Source organism: Sciurus carolinensis, chromosome 2, assembly GCF_902686445.1.
Source record: "Sciurus carolinensis chromosome 2, mSciCar1.2, whole genome shotgun sequence".
NCBI lineage: Eukaryota > Metazoa > Chordata > Mammalia > Rodentia > Sciuridae > Sciurus > Sciurus carolinensis.
In genome coordinates this window covers 49875935-49891495 of record NC_062214.1, presented here as the reverse complement: position 1 = coordinate 49891495, position 15561 = coordinate 49875935, and the positions used below count along the sequence as shown (strand labels likewise).

Below are 15561 nucleotides of genomic sequence, written 5' to 3'. Positions count from 1 at the left end.
CATCTTATTTTTAAGGCTCTGAATATTTCACTGTGTATTTATCAGGATTTAACTGTGAATCCCCTTTGCTTTGCTTCAGGCCAGCTGCAAACCTGGAGTTCTGAGGTCTTTGGGAGCTCCCAAAAGCCCTGCAGTCCCTCCTTGGACACACCTGAGAGGCAGGTACTGGGCATCTGGGAAGAGTTGGGAGTTGGCAGCAGTGGCCACCTGAATGAGCAGGAATTGGCTGTGGTCTGCCAGAGCATCGGACTCCATGGACTTGAGAAAGAGGTGAGAGACCTAGGTGGGCCACCCTAGCAACTTTGCTGTGGTCACAGTTCAGTGTTGCACCTGAAAAATCCCTTCACCCTTCAGACACTGGGACAGTTCTAACACTTTGTGATCTAAAATCCTTTGCTGGCTCCCAGTGCTTCTGCCCAAAGCTAAACCCTAGATACCTTTAAAAGCCTGCCTCACAAATTTATTTTGCTCTCAAACATGCTGGGTACTTGTAATGCCTTTGCTCAGAGTCCTCCCTCTGTCTGGAATGAATACCCTTTCCCTTCTCGGCATGACCCCCTTCTACTTCTCAACCCAGTGTATTATTTATGAGCCTGCCTGTCTTCACAGCAGCTGGTGGCCCCCATCCTGAATGGGTGCTGGATAAAGGGCAGTCATGGTGATGAGCAGGTCCCACCTTGTTAAAGTTCTTTGTAGCCCTGTGCCCTTGCTCGCCTGTGAACTTCTGGGCCTGGCCATGCTTCCTTTGTATATCTCCTTAGGGTTCAGCAAGTTCCTGTTCCCCCTAAGATACTGAGTATCTGTGGAATTAGAAAGTTCCACACACAATAGGCTGGAACCCAGTGAGGCTGTATAAGTTTCAAAAGACAGAGTTAGGAGGCCTTAAGAAAGTGGCCTATACAGCTTTGGGTTTGGATAAGGACAAACAGACTGCCCTTGCTGAGCGCTTGGTGCCAGAGGGAGGGAGGGAGGTGACACTCTAAGCCTGAAGGTGCTGGTCTTTGTCTAGGAACTTGAAGACCTGTTTAACAAATTGGATCAAGATGGAGATGGCAGAGTGAGTCTTGCGGAATTCCAGGTTGGCCTGTTCAATCATGAGCCTGCTTCACTTCTGGAATCTTCTGCCCTGCTCAAATCAAGCAAGCCCTGGTCTCATTATCAGGTAAAATGGAGCACTTAAATCTCAAACTCCAGCAGTAGCTGTTGTCACTCCCTGATGACTGAGGATGCTGACCTCTCTGCTGCTGTCACTGCTTGAAGTGCTCAGAAGCTGGCTCAGTGTGTGCATATACTTATGTACATGTGAAACTTTGTGGCTTAGATTTTGGAACCACACAGACCTGGGGGGTGATCCAGTGTTTCTTTTACCCATCTGTGTATCACAGGGTGAGTTACTCACCTTCTCTGAGTTTCGGGCCCATCTGTAAGATGGGGACAGTTCAGTCAACCCCTTTAGGGGTTCTGGAGGATGATGAACACTGTGTGGGACACAGCATTTCCTCAGTGGGTCTTCTCAATTGTGGGTATGGTAATATGTTCCAAAAGAGAATCCCTCCCTACCTTTTCCCCATTGGGTTTTGAGGGTTGACTGCCAAAGTCTTCTGCTATACCTTATCTAGAATCCATCCTCAATGTTTCTTAGCTGAGTTCTTCCCATTCTGCGGTTCTGAATTTTACCTTTTGCACATATCACATCTCCATGCTATTTGAGGAAAGTGAATTTTGGGCAGCTATTTAAATTGTGACTTTGTTCAGTGACCCAGCACTGTTTCTCTCAGCACTGGGACAGGATGGCACAGTTGTTCTGGGGATATAGTGTGGATGCTTTTTTACTGGTGGGCATCATATAGGACCAGTAGTGCTGTCCCCTTACTAGGGGTGGGTACATCTGACAGTCTTAAGTTTCTGACTAAAATTAATGAGAACAAGTGAAGAAGAAAGGTGTTAGTCCCTACAGGTGAGAAAGACTGAAATGGAGTCCCAGTGAACCATGCCCCATGCTGGTTTAGTTAGACACCTCCTCTGAATAAAACTGTCTCTGTTTGCCACTTTTGGCCTCTGGAGCAGGGTCCTAGAGTGTCTGTGCCTCTGTCCAGAGGTCATCAGTCACCCCTGGGCCCCGGTCTGGCAGCTGAAGAGGACCGTGGGTCCCACATTTTCCATTAGTGGGCTCCTTACTCAGTAGTCTAACCTGCCAAGGTTCTGCAGTTACAAATGTCTAGAGGCTGTAGTCCCTCCCAACGTATATGGCCCACCTCACTTCCTGCCTTGGTGAGCTGCTTCTGTTCTCCTGGGCACTGCGGACACTGGGTGATTTTCCTTCATTGCCCCATACTCTGTATACCTGAGGCCCATGCACAGCTGCATACACATATACCTACTGTGTATGTGCACACTGTGTATGTGTATACACACACACACACACACACACACACACACACACTGCAAACCCACTCTTCACTGTTCATATGTACTCACTGTACACACATCCACATCCACTGTATTTGTGCACCTAATGTATATACACATACTGCATACACATACATCCACTGTATACAGACATCCACCAAGGCCACCACAGGTGCCATGTAGGGCAGGGAGAAGGTATTTCTGGGTGTGGAGAGAGCCTGGTGAGCAGAGGTCCTGTTATTCAGGAAGTCCTGCCATCCCTAGTCCTGCTGTCCCAGACAGCAGAGGCTTAAAGGGAAGGACCCTACCTGGGGCAGAAAACAACATGGAAATCATTCTTGCCCTTTGAATTCTTATACTACTGAAGCCTCAGAGGCAACTTTATGGCTGAGAGATTTTGCCTTTTTCATAAAACTCACCAACAGTGCAAAACCATGAGCTGTGGCCTCTGAGTTGTAAAGAAATTCTGCTTGGGGCCTATCATTTCTTTTCTCAAAGTGAATTTACCTGGTATGGCATGTATCTTCCCAGACTCTTCCTTTGTAAGACCAGGTGCACACTATTACTACCTGAGAGAAGAAATGACAAAACCCCTTAATGTTAAATCATGTGCTAGCCAGGACTGATTGTCAGGCCACCCATGTATGAGGCCTCAAATGTACAGTTACCAGAGCAGGTGCCTGGGGGTCCTTGAGAGAGCATGGGGTCAGGGGTCAGGGTCCCTGGGTACAGATCCCTGTACTGTTCCCTGAAGATCCATGTGATTTTGGACATATCCTATGCCCTGCCTCTTTTGTCTAGGAAAAGAAGCTAATGATAACCTGAGTTGTTCTTGTTTTACACCTAAATGAGAAGGCATTGTGCTAAGCACAGGCTGGTAAGAGTGGAAAGCCTTAAAATGTACAGATGCTCTGGCTTCCAGTCACCCATGTGCTCAGGGCATCTTCCTTTTCCATTGTGCAGGTCTCAGAGGAGAATGGCTGCCACACTACCCCCACCACCTCATCTCTTGTGTCTGTGTGCTCAGGCCTGCGCTTCTTCTCCAGTGTTGATGATGGTAGTGGCTTTGCCTTTCCTGAGCAGGTCATCGCTACGTGGGCACGGGAAGGGATTCAGAATGGCAGGGAGATCTTGCAGGTTTGGAACTGACCATTCACAGCTGCCCTGGTGGGTGGCATCCAGGGGGCAGTTGGGCTGGGTGGGGGGCATTGTTTCCACAGAGAAAGATGGAAAGAGCACCCCATGCTAGGAACAGGGCAGTTTGTGTGCTCTATGCAGAATATTCCTTATAGGAAAATCTTGGAGGAAACATCTTTTCCTTCAATTTCTGCTATTATAATATAAGAAATTTACATTTTAAAAGATGATACATAAAATACAGAGGAAATAAGGGTCTGAAAAAATGCATTTGAAGTTAAGTTACTGTGTCTACATACTTTCCCCCCTTGCCACACAAAGGAGGCAAGTGCCACAAATTAGTGAAGAGGTCTAATGGGTGCCACTGTCACTAGTGTTCTGAAGAGTCCATAGGGAACCAGAATTGCTCAGAGTCCCCTGCAATAGTGCCCACTCTCCACACACCCTTCCCCACCAGGGGTTGAAAGTGAGAGGCCCATTCTTCTTTACCAGACTCCTGTTCTTTAGGGCACCCAGGAAGCTTCCTTCTGAGGCCATAGGGCCAGCCCTCAGGATTTGGAGAGAGCTCTGCCCTGGAGTGGCAGAGTCAGAGGTTCACAGGGAACAGATGGGCAAGGGAAAGAATGCCTTGGGGAAGTGCCATGAGCTAGATTTATTATTTTCGTTTTCAGATTTTACTTTTTTAATAAAAAAAAGTTGTCTGCTGGCTGGTGCACTGTAAGCATATCTGCAATCCCAGCTAACTATTCAGGAGGCTGAAATAGGCAGATTGCAAGTTTGGGGCCAACCTCAGCAAATTAGCAAGACCTTGTATCAAAATAAAAATTTAAAAAAGAACTGAGGATGTAAAGCTCAATGACAGAGGGACCCTGAGTTCAATCCCGAATACTGTTTTAAAAAATTCTCATATATACAGAAATCTATAAAATAAGGAAGTAAGGCTGTCCCTGTTTTGTTTCCATTCCTGGAGCTCCAAGCCAGGGGCAACAACTGACAGCTTGGTGGGTATTCTGTAGTTTTTTTCCTGGCACATAAAAAATACATATACATTCTACTTTAGAAGTTTTTTTCAGAATTGATATCATACCATGTATCTGGCTAATTCATGTGTCCACTCTCAGACAGTGTAAGTTGTTTCCAGATTTTTCCCTATTAGAAATATCAGTATTTATAAAAACATTCTCATGCTTCTATGCTGCAATTTTTTTTTTGAGAATATTTTTATTCTTTATTAGATTAAAGATTCCATTTTATATTTGCAAAAATTATGATAGTTACATTAAGGAATTATGATGATTTTATAAATAGTTTACAACTTTGTTCTTACAATTTGGATTATGCTGCAATTCTTTGTATGGTATTCCTGAAATTACACTTTTTAACTCTTTGCAGGCTCTGTCATATTGTTTCCAAAAACATCCCTGTTAGTGAAAACCAACAGGGCATAAAGGAGTCCAAAAAAAGCGTGCCTCTGTGGGTGGAGACCCTCTGGACCCCAAACTTAGCCTTTGCCATCTCTTTACTATCCCTGTCAGAATGGCAAAGCCATGTCTGGACAGCTGCCATCATGATTGTTCAGAAAATCAGAGGCTAAGTTGGGATCACCAAAACTTTCATTCAGGGAAGATAGAGAGCAGAACTGCTCTGCTGATATTTCCTTGGTGCAAGGAAAGGCATCCTGGCTGCTGTCCTGGTCTGATCAGTGATGAGGCTTTGTCTTGCCTTTTCCATTATTTCAGAACTCACTCCTTTTATTGTTTTTTGTTTTGGTACCAGGGATTGAACCCAGGGGTGCTTAATCACTGAGCTCCCCCTACCCACCATTTTTAATGTTAAATTTTTAAAAAACTTTTTGAAACAGGTTCTTGCTAAGTTGCTTAGGGCCTTGGTACATTGCTGAGGCTGACTTTGAACTTTCGATCCTCCTGCCTCAGCCTCCCAAGCCACTAGGATTACAGGTGTGCCCCACCATACCTGGCTATTGCTTTCTTTTTATCAGATGGTGTTCTCATTTCTTTTGTAATTTACCAATTGCTTTCAGGTTTTGGTTTTATTTTATTGAGATAGCAACAAAGTTGAATGAATCTCTCTCAGCGCCTAGATACCAAGCAAGTACCTGTCGAGCGTGTGACCTTATTGAATCCTCACATTAGTCCTGAAGGTGCTCCTATGTGTTCTTGACAGTGGGGCGACTTGGACCCAGATGGAGTCAGTAGCTTACCTGGAACTCAGGATGGGTGGAATGTCATTGAGACATCTGTTACTCCACATCTGGGCCCTTTCTGCCACATGAGGTTACTAATAACTGCTTCGTGGAGCTGCCAGCAGTAGCACAGGTCTCTGACCCTTTAAAGAGCAGTGAGCACCTGAGAGATCTTTCTTCTGGGAGGGAAGCTCTGGCAGAGAGAGTCCTTGGCTTGCGTATCTCCAGATATCACACACCTGGCTCCTCCAGGTCTCCAGCCAGTGCCATTGCACTTCTTACCTACATCCACAGTGGGGCCCGTGATGAAGATGTTCCTCCTGGTGCTGCTCTGAGAGAAGACCCTCACTCATTAGCAGATTATCACTACATCATACCCTACAATACATATACCATTTCTTGCCTCATACAGTTTCTGTGGATAAGTTATTTGGGATTTGCTGAGCAGGATGGTCCTAACCCCTTGTGAGGATGTAGGCAGATGTTAGCCAGTGCCACAGTCTTCCATAGGCCCATCTTGGGCTGGAGATCACTTTCAGGATGGTGCATTCACACAAGTGACAGGTTGATGCTCACCACAGGCAGCAGGCCTTTGTCCCTTGCCATGTGGACCTCTCACTAGGGCTGCTTAAGTGTCCTTACAACATGGCAGCTGGCTGCTGCAGAAGGAGTGGTCAGAGCAAGGAGGCGACCACATGTCTGGTGACTTAGGCCTGCATATCACATGCTGTTGCTTCCTTAGTATTCTGTTTGTTACACCATCGATTCTGTTTAGCGTGGAAGCAGAGCACTCAGAAGGCCAGGAGCCATGGGCTCTCTTGGAGGCTGACTCCCACACGAGCCACTGTAGTTTCTGATGACTCCTGCTCTTCGATCAGGCAGCTGCAGCTGTGGCAATTTTCTATCACTTCTCCACACCCCCTCTGGTGATACCCTTGCAGAGAAGGGTGTGCTGTGTCATAGCAGTCTCAGTGTCCTGCTGCTCCATGTGCTCCCCATCTCTTATCCAGAGATGCTAGAAAGTGGACAGCTGTGAAATTCAAGTCTTCATTTCTCAGGAGCAACCCCAACCCCCCAGGGGAACTGGGCATGTCATGGCACCTTCTCCCATAGACTCTGATGTGATGCCTGCTTCTGGATCCTTGTGTGACTTCATAATTTTTTAGAAGTCATAGTAGGAAGCAGGAGTCAGGAATACTTGATGATGAAAAAACTAGTGTGGTAAAACATTAGTTACTGGCCAATTGAACCAAGGGTGTTCTGTTCTTTTTGTATTATTGTAAGATACACATGACATAAATTGTTCTTTTAACTTGATTTTTTCAAATTCTGAAGGGAAACAGAATCTCTCTGGGATGCACATGGCTATGGCTCCCCTGTGTGATAGATCATTCTACTGACAGAATCATCTATCCTTATATGTGTTTCATAGAGATAGATGAATCAGAATTCTCTTAGTTTGAAATGGCAAAACCCCAATGCAAATAGCTTAGTCAAAAGGAGAATCTTAGGGACCTGAGTGGGTGCCAGGGAAATGGACTTCAGGTATGGCAGCATCTGAGTCAAGTGGTGGTATTGGGACTCCCCTTGTCTCTCCTGTCTTGCTTTGTTAGCTGCTGGGCAAGCCTCCTCATGTGGGGCTTCCTAAGTCTTATTCAGGACTTAAAACAGTTGGCTTCCGAGGGATAAAGGACCTGCCTCCCTGGTCTCCACTTCAGTCCCCATGAGGTGCTTGTTATGCCCTTCTTGCACCTCAGACTTTCTCTAGACAAGGGGGCTCTGCCCAGCCTGGGTAGCACCCACCCCTGAGGCAGAGACAAGGATGACCGAGAACAGTGTTGATAGGGATAGGTGGCCTCGTGTTTAGAGGAATACCGTGGGGGACGCCTCATGATAAGGAAGTAGGGGCAGCCTCTAGAGTTACTTGGGGCTGAATAGGCATTCCCCCAACGGGAGACTTTCGTAGTCAAAGAGAGATAGTTACTGGCGGGCAATAGACATTATGGATCTGGGTCCCTGGACTGTCCTTAGGAAAGCAAGGAAGTATGTTTGGAGAAGCTCCTCATCCTCTTGTGCCCACTGGGGCTTGCTACTTCCAGAGCCTGGACTTCAGCATGGATGAGAAGGTGAACCTTTTGGAGTTGACCTGGGCCCTCGACAATGAGCTCCTGACAGTTGATGGTGTTGTCCAGCAGGCAGCTCTGGCCTGCTACCGTCAGGAGCTAAGCTACCACCAGTAAGAACCCAGCAGGGACCGGGGATTGGGGTAAAACTGCGAGGTGACCAGAGCCAAGATCACACACACAAGTCACCTTTTTCTCTGAGAGTCTCACTTATACTTGCTCAGATGTCAGGCAGCAGTGCAGGACTGTGACCAACAGGGATAATGGTGGCTGATATTTTCCTTCCCTTTATGCATTCATTGCAGATTAGGTATCTGGGATCCAAGGACTCTTGGCCTAGCTGGAGACAAAGGACCCACAGATAAATCCTCACACATCCTGAGTTCATCTAGATATGTGGCACACTGCAGGAGCTCTAGTTGCAAACTTCCTGGGTCAAAAGCCTTCTAGAAACTTTACTTGCCAAGCATTGGGGGAGGGCTTCCTCTCTCTCTCTCTCTCTCTCTCTCTCTCTCTCTCTCTCTCTCTCTCTCCCCCCCCTCCTCTCCTCTCTCTCTCTCCCCCCGCTCCCCCCTCTTCCTCCCTCAAATGGACATAGCAGCTGTAGAAAACACACTAGGAGGTGGTCGTGGGGACAGTGAAGTCAGCATGTGCTGGCCCATATGTGGTCCTGTTAATGCATCTGTTTTTATCATATTACACAGACATGGGACTCATGGGACCCAGAGTGGGCCCAGGTGGGGCATGTCAGGTCTATGGTGGGGACCCCATCTGACCTGTCTCCTTCCTGTGGCAGAGGACAAGTGGAGCAGCTGGTGCGGGAGCGAGATAAGGCAAGACAGGACCTAGAGAGAGCTGAGAAGAGGAACCTGGAGTTTGTGAAAGAGATGGATGACTGCCACTCTGCCCTGGAGCAACTGACAGAGAAAAAAATCAAGTAGGTTCTGGGCCCAGAGCAGTGACTTCTGGGCAGCTATGGTAGCACCTCTTCACCTGGGGGCCTCTTCTGATCCCTGACTGAGAGCAGGGGTTGGCACAGGGCTGCTGAGGCCACAATTGTGTGTGATGCAGAGCTCAGACCATGAGTTTCACCTGAGCCAGAAGACAGCTTTGGGGATGTCCTTTCTGAGAGGAGAAGGTACATCTAAAATGCAGTCCCAGTCTTTATGATGTGGATGCAAAGTGCCTTGGTGTCAGCTTTCTGTGTCCATGGGCTATGGGGAAAACTCCTGGCTCTACCCTCATATACTTCAGGGTCTGCCTTTTAAAAGCTGAGGAGGCTCATCACCTGGATGTGTGCCTGTTTGACTGCGAGATTGTAGATGCTTTGAGAGGGGCTGGTGAATGGCCTCTGATTGTCTCAGCAGGTAGAAGGAACCCAGGAACCAAGACCTAATTCACATGTTACAACTCCAGTGTGCTGAGCCAAGCCCTGGTATGGTTTCAGTGTGTGGAGTTGGCAGCTAGATAGACCAGGGAAAAGGACAAAAAGTCCTCTCTGGTTTATAAGCCAGAACATTTGAGGAAATACTACCCATGAGGATTTCCCAGGCTGTGGCAGGGAAGGGACTTTCCTGTACTTACTGTGGGAGTCTTAGTGGGCAGTGGGTGGAGCCAGCCCAGAGCCCAGTGCTTACCACCATGTGGCCCCTAGCAGGGCTCAGCCATGCACCTCCCCCACACAAGGAGAGAAAGAGGGAGTAAGAGAAAGATGGCAGGGATGTCTTGATCACTCTGAAGACCTGTCCTGTCACCTTTGCCTCCCCTGTCATCTGTGTTTGTGGCATTTGAAAGTGACATTTTTTCACAGCAGTCCCTACACTGTGTGTGTCATTCAAGATACACAGAAAGCCTCTGACACAGCCCTCACGGGCAGTTAAAAGGATTTCGTAGGCATTTTTACCCTTCCTTATATGTCTTACGTGCACCTTGGAGCATGCACTCAGCCAACAAGGAGACTCTTGGCATCATTGTGACTTGTAGGGAAGAGAGATAAGCAGGGAGTTGGTTGGGAGGAGCCAGAGAAATTGTGGACAGCACCTCTCTTGGTGTGGCAGACAGCCTGGGCTGCCATAGAGGCTGCAGATTGGTTCCAGTGGATGGGACACTCAGCATCTAATACCTGCCTCATGGCACTTTGCATTTGACTAAACCTTGGGTTTAGATCAAAAACCCATTCTTCCTTTGCCAAAGATACCCTGGCACCTTAGCTATGCAGCCTGAGGCCCAGAAGTTGAGGAGACAACATGTTCTCAGGCTCCCATGAAGACTTTTCTGGCTTATGAAGCTGATATGAATACTTTTGTCTATGCAGATGGTATCTCACCTAAGAGCCTTTGCAATCCCAAATAGGCCATTTTTAATTCTGTTTTCAGAAACAGAGAGTCAAAGCAGTTCAGTAACTTGCCCACAATCTTGTGAGGATGCATTAAACTGAAACCTAGTCTTCTCGCTCCTATTCTTACACTAGTTTTTCTGTTTTGTTTTGTTTTGTTTCCGTGTCAGGGATTGAACCCGGGGGCTCTTAACCACTGAGCTACAACTCCAGCCTTTTATATTTTTTATTTTGAGACAGGGACTCACTAAGTTGCTTGGAGCCTTGCTAAGTTACTGAGTCTGGCTTTGAACCTGCAATCTTCCTGCCTCAGCCTCCCAAATCACTGGGATTACAAGTGTGTGCCACTGTGCCAGGCTTGTACTGTTTCTAAGACAACTTATTTAGTTTGAGAGTACAAGAAAATGGAATCTTAAGTGAAAGAAACACTAAGCAGTCAAGAGTTTGGTCACTTTGCTCCGGGTCAGCTGTGGTCCTTAGTCAGTTCTTCTCTACAACCTGTGTACTCAGGTCTGCACTGGGTAGAAGCAGGTCTCCACTGCCCTTCCTACAGTAGCCACCTTCCCACATGTAACAATTCACATGGGCAGGCTTTAGTCAAGGCAGGACTCTTTACTGTGTCCACTTATGCCTACCATGTCCCCTTCCCATCCACAGTGGCTGGGGAAGGCCAACACAGCAGGCCAAGACCCACACATACCTTGATGTGGTGTTGGGAGGAATGTGCAAGAAATGGCATTGTGGCAGGATATGTGTGTGTGAGATAGTGACTGTGCAGATGTGTTTCTGAAAGAACAAGTATGTGAGTACATGTGTGTGTGTGTGTGTGTGTGTGTGTGTGTGTATGAGAAAGAGTGAGTGTGTGAACCAGGATAGTTATATACTTGCTTCCACCAGCTACCAAATCGAAGGCCCTTGCAGGATTTTGGTAATTTTCAAGAAAGCTCAAAATTAAGTGTCCTTTCACCAAACTTAAAAAGTGTTTGCAGTTAGTCCTGAGGTAATAAATAGTGACTTCACCATAAAGAGGTGTCTGGGTAAGCCAAAAAGCCCAGATGTTGGAAGCCTACCAAGTAACATAGTCAGGGCACTTGACCTTCCTGTGGTTGAAGTGTGCCAGGGTTTCCATCTTGAGCCCCCTGCAAATGGAGTGTTTAAGTGAGTCAGTGAAAATATCTACCACGTGCACATCAGATAGTGCATTAATCTCCAGGATATATAAAGAACTCAAAAAACTTAACACTCAAAAAGCAAATAACCCAATCAATAAATGGACTACGGAACTGAACAGATAACACTTCACAGAAGAAGATGTACAATTGATCAACAAATATATTTAAAAAATGTTCAATGTCTCTAGCAATTAGAGAAATGCAAATCAAAACTAAGATTTCATCTCACTCCAGTCAGAATGGCAGCTATCAAGAATACAAGCAACCATAAGTGTTGGTAAAGGGGAAAAGGTACATCATACATTGTTGTTGGGACTGCAAATTGATGTAACCACTCTGGAAAGCAGTATGGAGATTCCTTAGAAAACTTGGAATGGAACCACCATTTGACCCAGCTATCCCACTCCTCAGCATATACCCAAAGGAATCAGCATACTACAGTGACACAGCCATATCAATGTTTATAGCAGCTCAATTCACAATAGCTAAACTATGGAACCAACCTAGATGCCCTTCAGCAGATGAATGGATAAAGAAAATGTAATATGTGTACACAATGGAATATTACTCAACCTTAAAGAAGAATGAAATTATGGCATTTTTAGATAAACAGATGAAATTGGAGAATATCATGCTAAGTGAAATAAACCAATCCTCAAAAACCAAAGGCCAAATGTTTTCTCTGATATGCAGATGCTGATCCATAATGGGGGTGGGTAGCAAGGAAGAATGGAGGAACTTTGGATTGGGCAGAGGGGAGGGAAAAAAGGGGAGGGGGTGTGGGCATGGGAAGGATGGTGGAATTAGATGGACATTATTACCCTATGTACTTGTATGATTGCACAAACCTGTGACTCTGCATGGTATACAGCCAGAGAAGAGAAGTGCTCCATTTGTGTACAATGAGTTGTAAAGCATTCTGCTTTCATGTATAACTAATTAGAACAAATAAAAAAATTAAAAAAAAGAAGTGAGTCAGTGATGTTTCTGCTCCCATCAGCAGTTGACAGTCTCCATTCAACTGGTGTGTCTGAAGAGGCCAGCCCAGCTTTTGTGTGTACACTGTGGCTACCTGAGTTCCTGATAGCCAAGTTGGGAAATCCTCATAGTGAAGGCTACTCTTGTCTTGACAAGGTGCTTATCTTTTCCCTAAGCTATTCTCCTTAGTTCCCTGCCTTCCCAGAATTGCTTGTGAAGTTGTTCTGGGTATCTGCAGAGTGAAACTGTTGTTAAAAATAGAAATGAAAAGGGTCAAGGGTATAACTCAGTTGTAGAGCACTTGCCTAGTATGCATAAGGCCCTGGTTTCTATCCCCAGCACCGTAAAGGGAAAAAAAAACTGAAAAAAGATCGAAAGTTTACTGAGAGAGGCCAATAGGTAGGTTACTGGAAAGTCATTTCCTGTCTCGATACACCCACCCCCCCATTCTCCTAACGTCTCTTTCAGCAATGGTTACCATTTGCTTCATGATTTTTATTTTTTTGGCACTGGGGATTGAACCTAGAGCACTTACCTCCTGAGCCACATCCGTAGCCCTTTTTATTTTTCATTTTGAGACAAATTAAGTCTTATTAATTTGCTTAGGGTCTTGCCAATTTGCCAAGGATGGTCTTGAACTTGTGATCCTCTTGCCTGAGCCCTCAGGTTGCTGGGATTACAGGTCTGCGCCACTATACCCAACAAAGAAGACTCCTTTTTAAACAGATATATCCAACAATCTAAAAGTAAATTGACTTTGGATCATCGATCATCCCCTTGAGTAACCAAGAGTTAATTTACTCCAGTTGGGTCGTGTGAGGCTTGATTAACTTCCAACCCCCTGGAAAGAACTTGGTGATGTCTTTTCTAGGAATTAGGATCATAAACTCTAAGGTGTTCTCTCTCTCTGAATCTGGTTGAGGGACACATGAAGAGATGCTGAGCCAAAGCCCAGAGAGCCTCTTGGGATGTTGAATCTCATTCTGTGAACAGTGGGGAAATTATCAGTAGGTTCCTGTGGGTAACTTTTATGGTCGGGTTAGATTTTCTTAATATGTATGTAGTAAAAAAATTAGAAAATACAAATAAAAAAGAAAAATAACACCAGAAATCCTACCAGTGGAAGGATCACTCTTTTCAATGTCCTTCACTTCTTTTTTCTATGCACATAATAATTTATAAGATGACATATTATATATACTTTTCTGATGGCTACAGAGCATCCTGTTATGTGGGTCTGCCGTCTTTTATTTAACCTTTTTCTTTTTATTGTATATTTTAAAGATTTCTGAAGAATGGGGTGATAGGATCAAATATTGTATGTTGTAAAAGTAGTAGTTTTAAAACTAGCCAAAATAATTGTGAAGCGTTAGTCATATTTGTCATAATGTTTTTTCCTATGGAACAGATATCTTCCTTCCGTCTTCTTGCCCTTTGGGTATTTCTTCAAAGTTCTGAGGCAAGATTAAAAGCCTGGGTTCTATCAGCTGGAAGCTGTCCCAGAATCTCTCTCATCTTCAAGTCTAAATAGACTTGGTTTGAGAAATATGTCAGACTGTTTCAGTGATAATACTAAGATTTTATGGAAATGGTTGTTTCAAAAGATGAATGGAAATTTTGAGGTGGGGGAAATCTCCACACATCTTCCTTCTGGGAATTCCCTCTTGAGAATTCACTGTCCATAGGTTTCATGCTGCCTGTTTCCAAAAGGCCTGTGTCTTATGGAGGGAGACTGATTTTTACACACATTTGCTGTCAAAGGCCTTATCAAAGGGATGCTGCAGGGCAATGTGGTGCATTGCTGTGTAGTGCAGGTTCGGTAGGTGGAAAGGCTGTGCATCAATGTGTGACATACCTCAAAGAGCTCTGCCCTTTCATTCACCCCAGGACTCCAAGGGCAAGGTGCTGGCATTCACCATGTGACCCAGCAGCATCCCTTCTCTGATGAGCACCCACCTGCAGCCTGTGTGAGCAGTTCATGTGTCAAAAGGCAACCCCATCTGCTGAGCAGGATGACAAGGTCCAAGATGGCTGGCCAAGTGCTAGGGGCAGTCGAACTTCCAAGAAGAAAGTGACCCTGGGGAGGCAGGTTGCATCACCAAAGAGCCCCAACATAGAGTACATGCTGTGTTACAGGAACCTGGAGGAGGGGTACAGGGGAAGGCTGAGTCTCCTGCGCTCGGAGGTGGAGATGGAGCGGGAGCTGATCTGGGAGCAGGCCTGCAGGCAGAGGGCTGCACTGGAACAGGATGTGGGCCGCCTGCGGGCTGAGGAGGCCAGCCTCCACGAGAAGCTCACCCTGGCCCTAAAGGTATGTGGGGTGCATCCCTGGGGCACACTATGAAGATAGAAATGATTGGCAGAGCAGGGTGATGTTACATTCTCAGCCAAAGGAGAACACTTCAGCTTTATGAGGAGTCATATTTGGCTCCCTCTAGCTCCCATTCTTTGCTCAAGGTTAGGTAACCTGAGATCAAAGAGGGCCAGCCACCGCAGCGAGCATGGCAGTATCCCAGAATCTTGGAGCATATATAAAGTAGCCTGCCAAAGTCCAGGTTTGTGACCTGAAGCAGACATGGCTTTGGTGAGTGTCCCCTGCCTTGAACTCCCCCTGTATTGTCTCCAGTGAGGTTCCAGGCTGCAGGACAGGCAGCTGAAATTTAGAGGCACTCATCTTTGTGCCTGGTCCCTGCAGTGCTGTTTTTCCTCCCTTCCTAACTTGGAACCCAGTGGCTTCCTTCCACATCTGCCCTGCCTCCTGGCAGTCTGTCTCCTCTGGAAGGTACCTACCAGCCTTGTCTGTGGAATCATGTCTCTTGACCCTTCTCAGTGCAGTCCCCAGTGTCTGCATATCCCACCCTTCTTCCCTGGTAGACCTCTGAGCCCTATTGATGCAATTTCAAATTCATCATTTAGGAAATAGCTCAGGTCAGGCACAGAGGCATATACCTATAATCCCAGCAATTTAGGAGGTTGAGGCAGGAGAAATTCAAATTTGAGGCAAGCCTCAGAAACTTGGTGAAACCCTGTCTGAAAAAATAAAAAGGGTTGGGCATTGTTGCTCAGTGATAGAGTACCCCTGGACTCAATCCCCAGTTCTGGGGTGGCGGGGGAGGAGGATGATGCATTCACCCTTTTCTTGTATCACCCTTAACCTTTCTGAGCATGGGAGTAGGGGGCAAGAGAAGTAGAGACAATCAGGAA

The 15561-nt window shown here is 46.1% G+C and overlaps 1 protein-coding gene across 7 annotated transcripts in view; it reads left to right on the top strand.

Moving 5' to 3' along the window:
* Ninl (ninein like) overlaps positions 1–15561 on the top strand; it is a 126091-nt gene that overhangs the window by 73169 nt on the left and 37361 nt on the right. For all 7 annotated transcript variants that reach the window (XM_047539976.1, XM_047539979.1, XM_047539975.1 and 4 more), the window contains 6 exons: positions 80–270; positions 1010–1162; positions 3373–3546; positions 7849–7985; positions 8669–8809; positions 14494–14668. In XM_047539976.1, coding sequence (XP_047395932.1) covers positions 80–270; positions 1010–1162; positions 3373–3546; positions 7849–7985; positions 8669–8809; positions 14494–14668 — 971 coding nt within the window. The remainder of the gene's footprint in view (positions 1–79; positions 271–1009; positions 1163–3372; positions 3547–7848; positions 7986–8668; positions 8810–14493; positions 14669–15561) is intronic.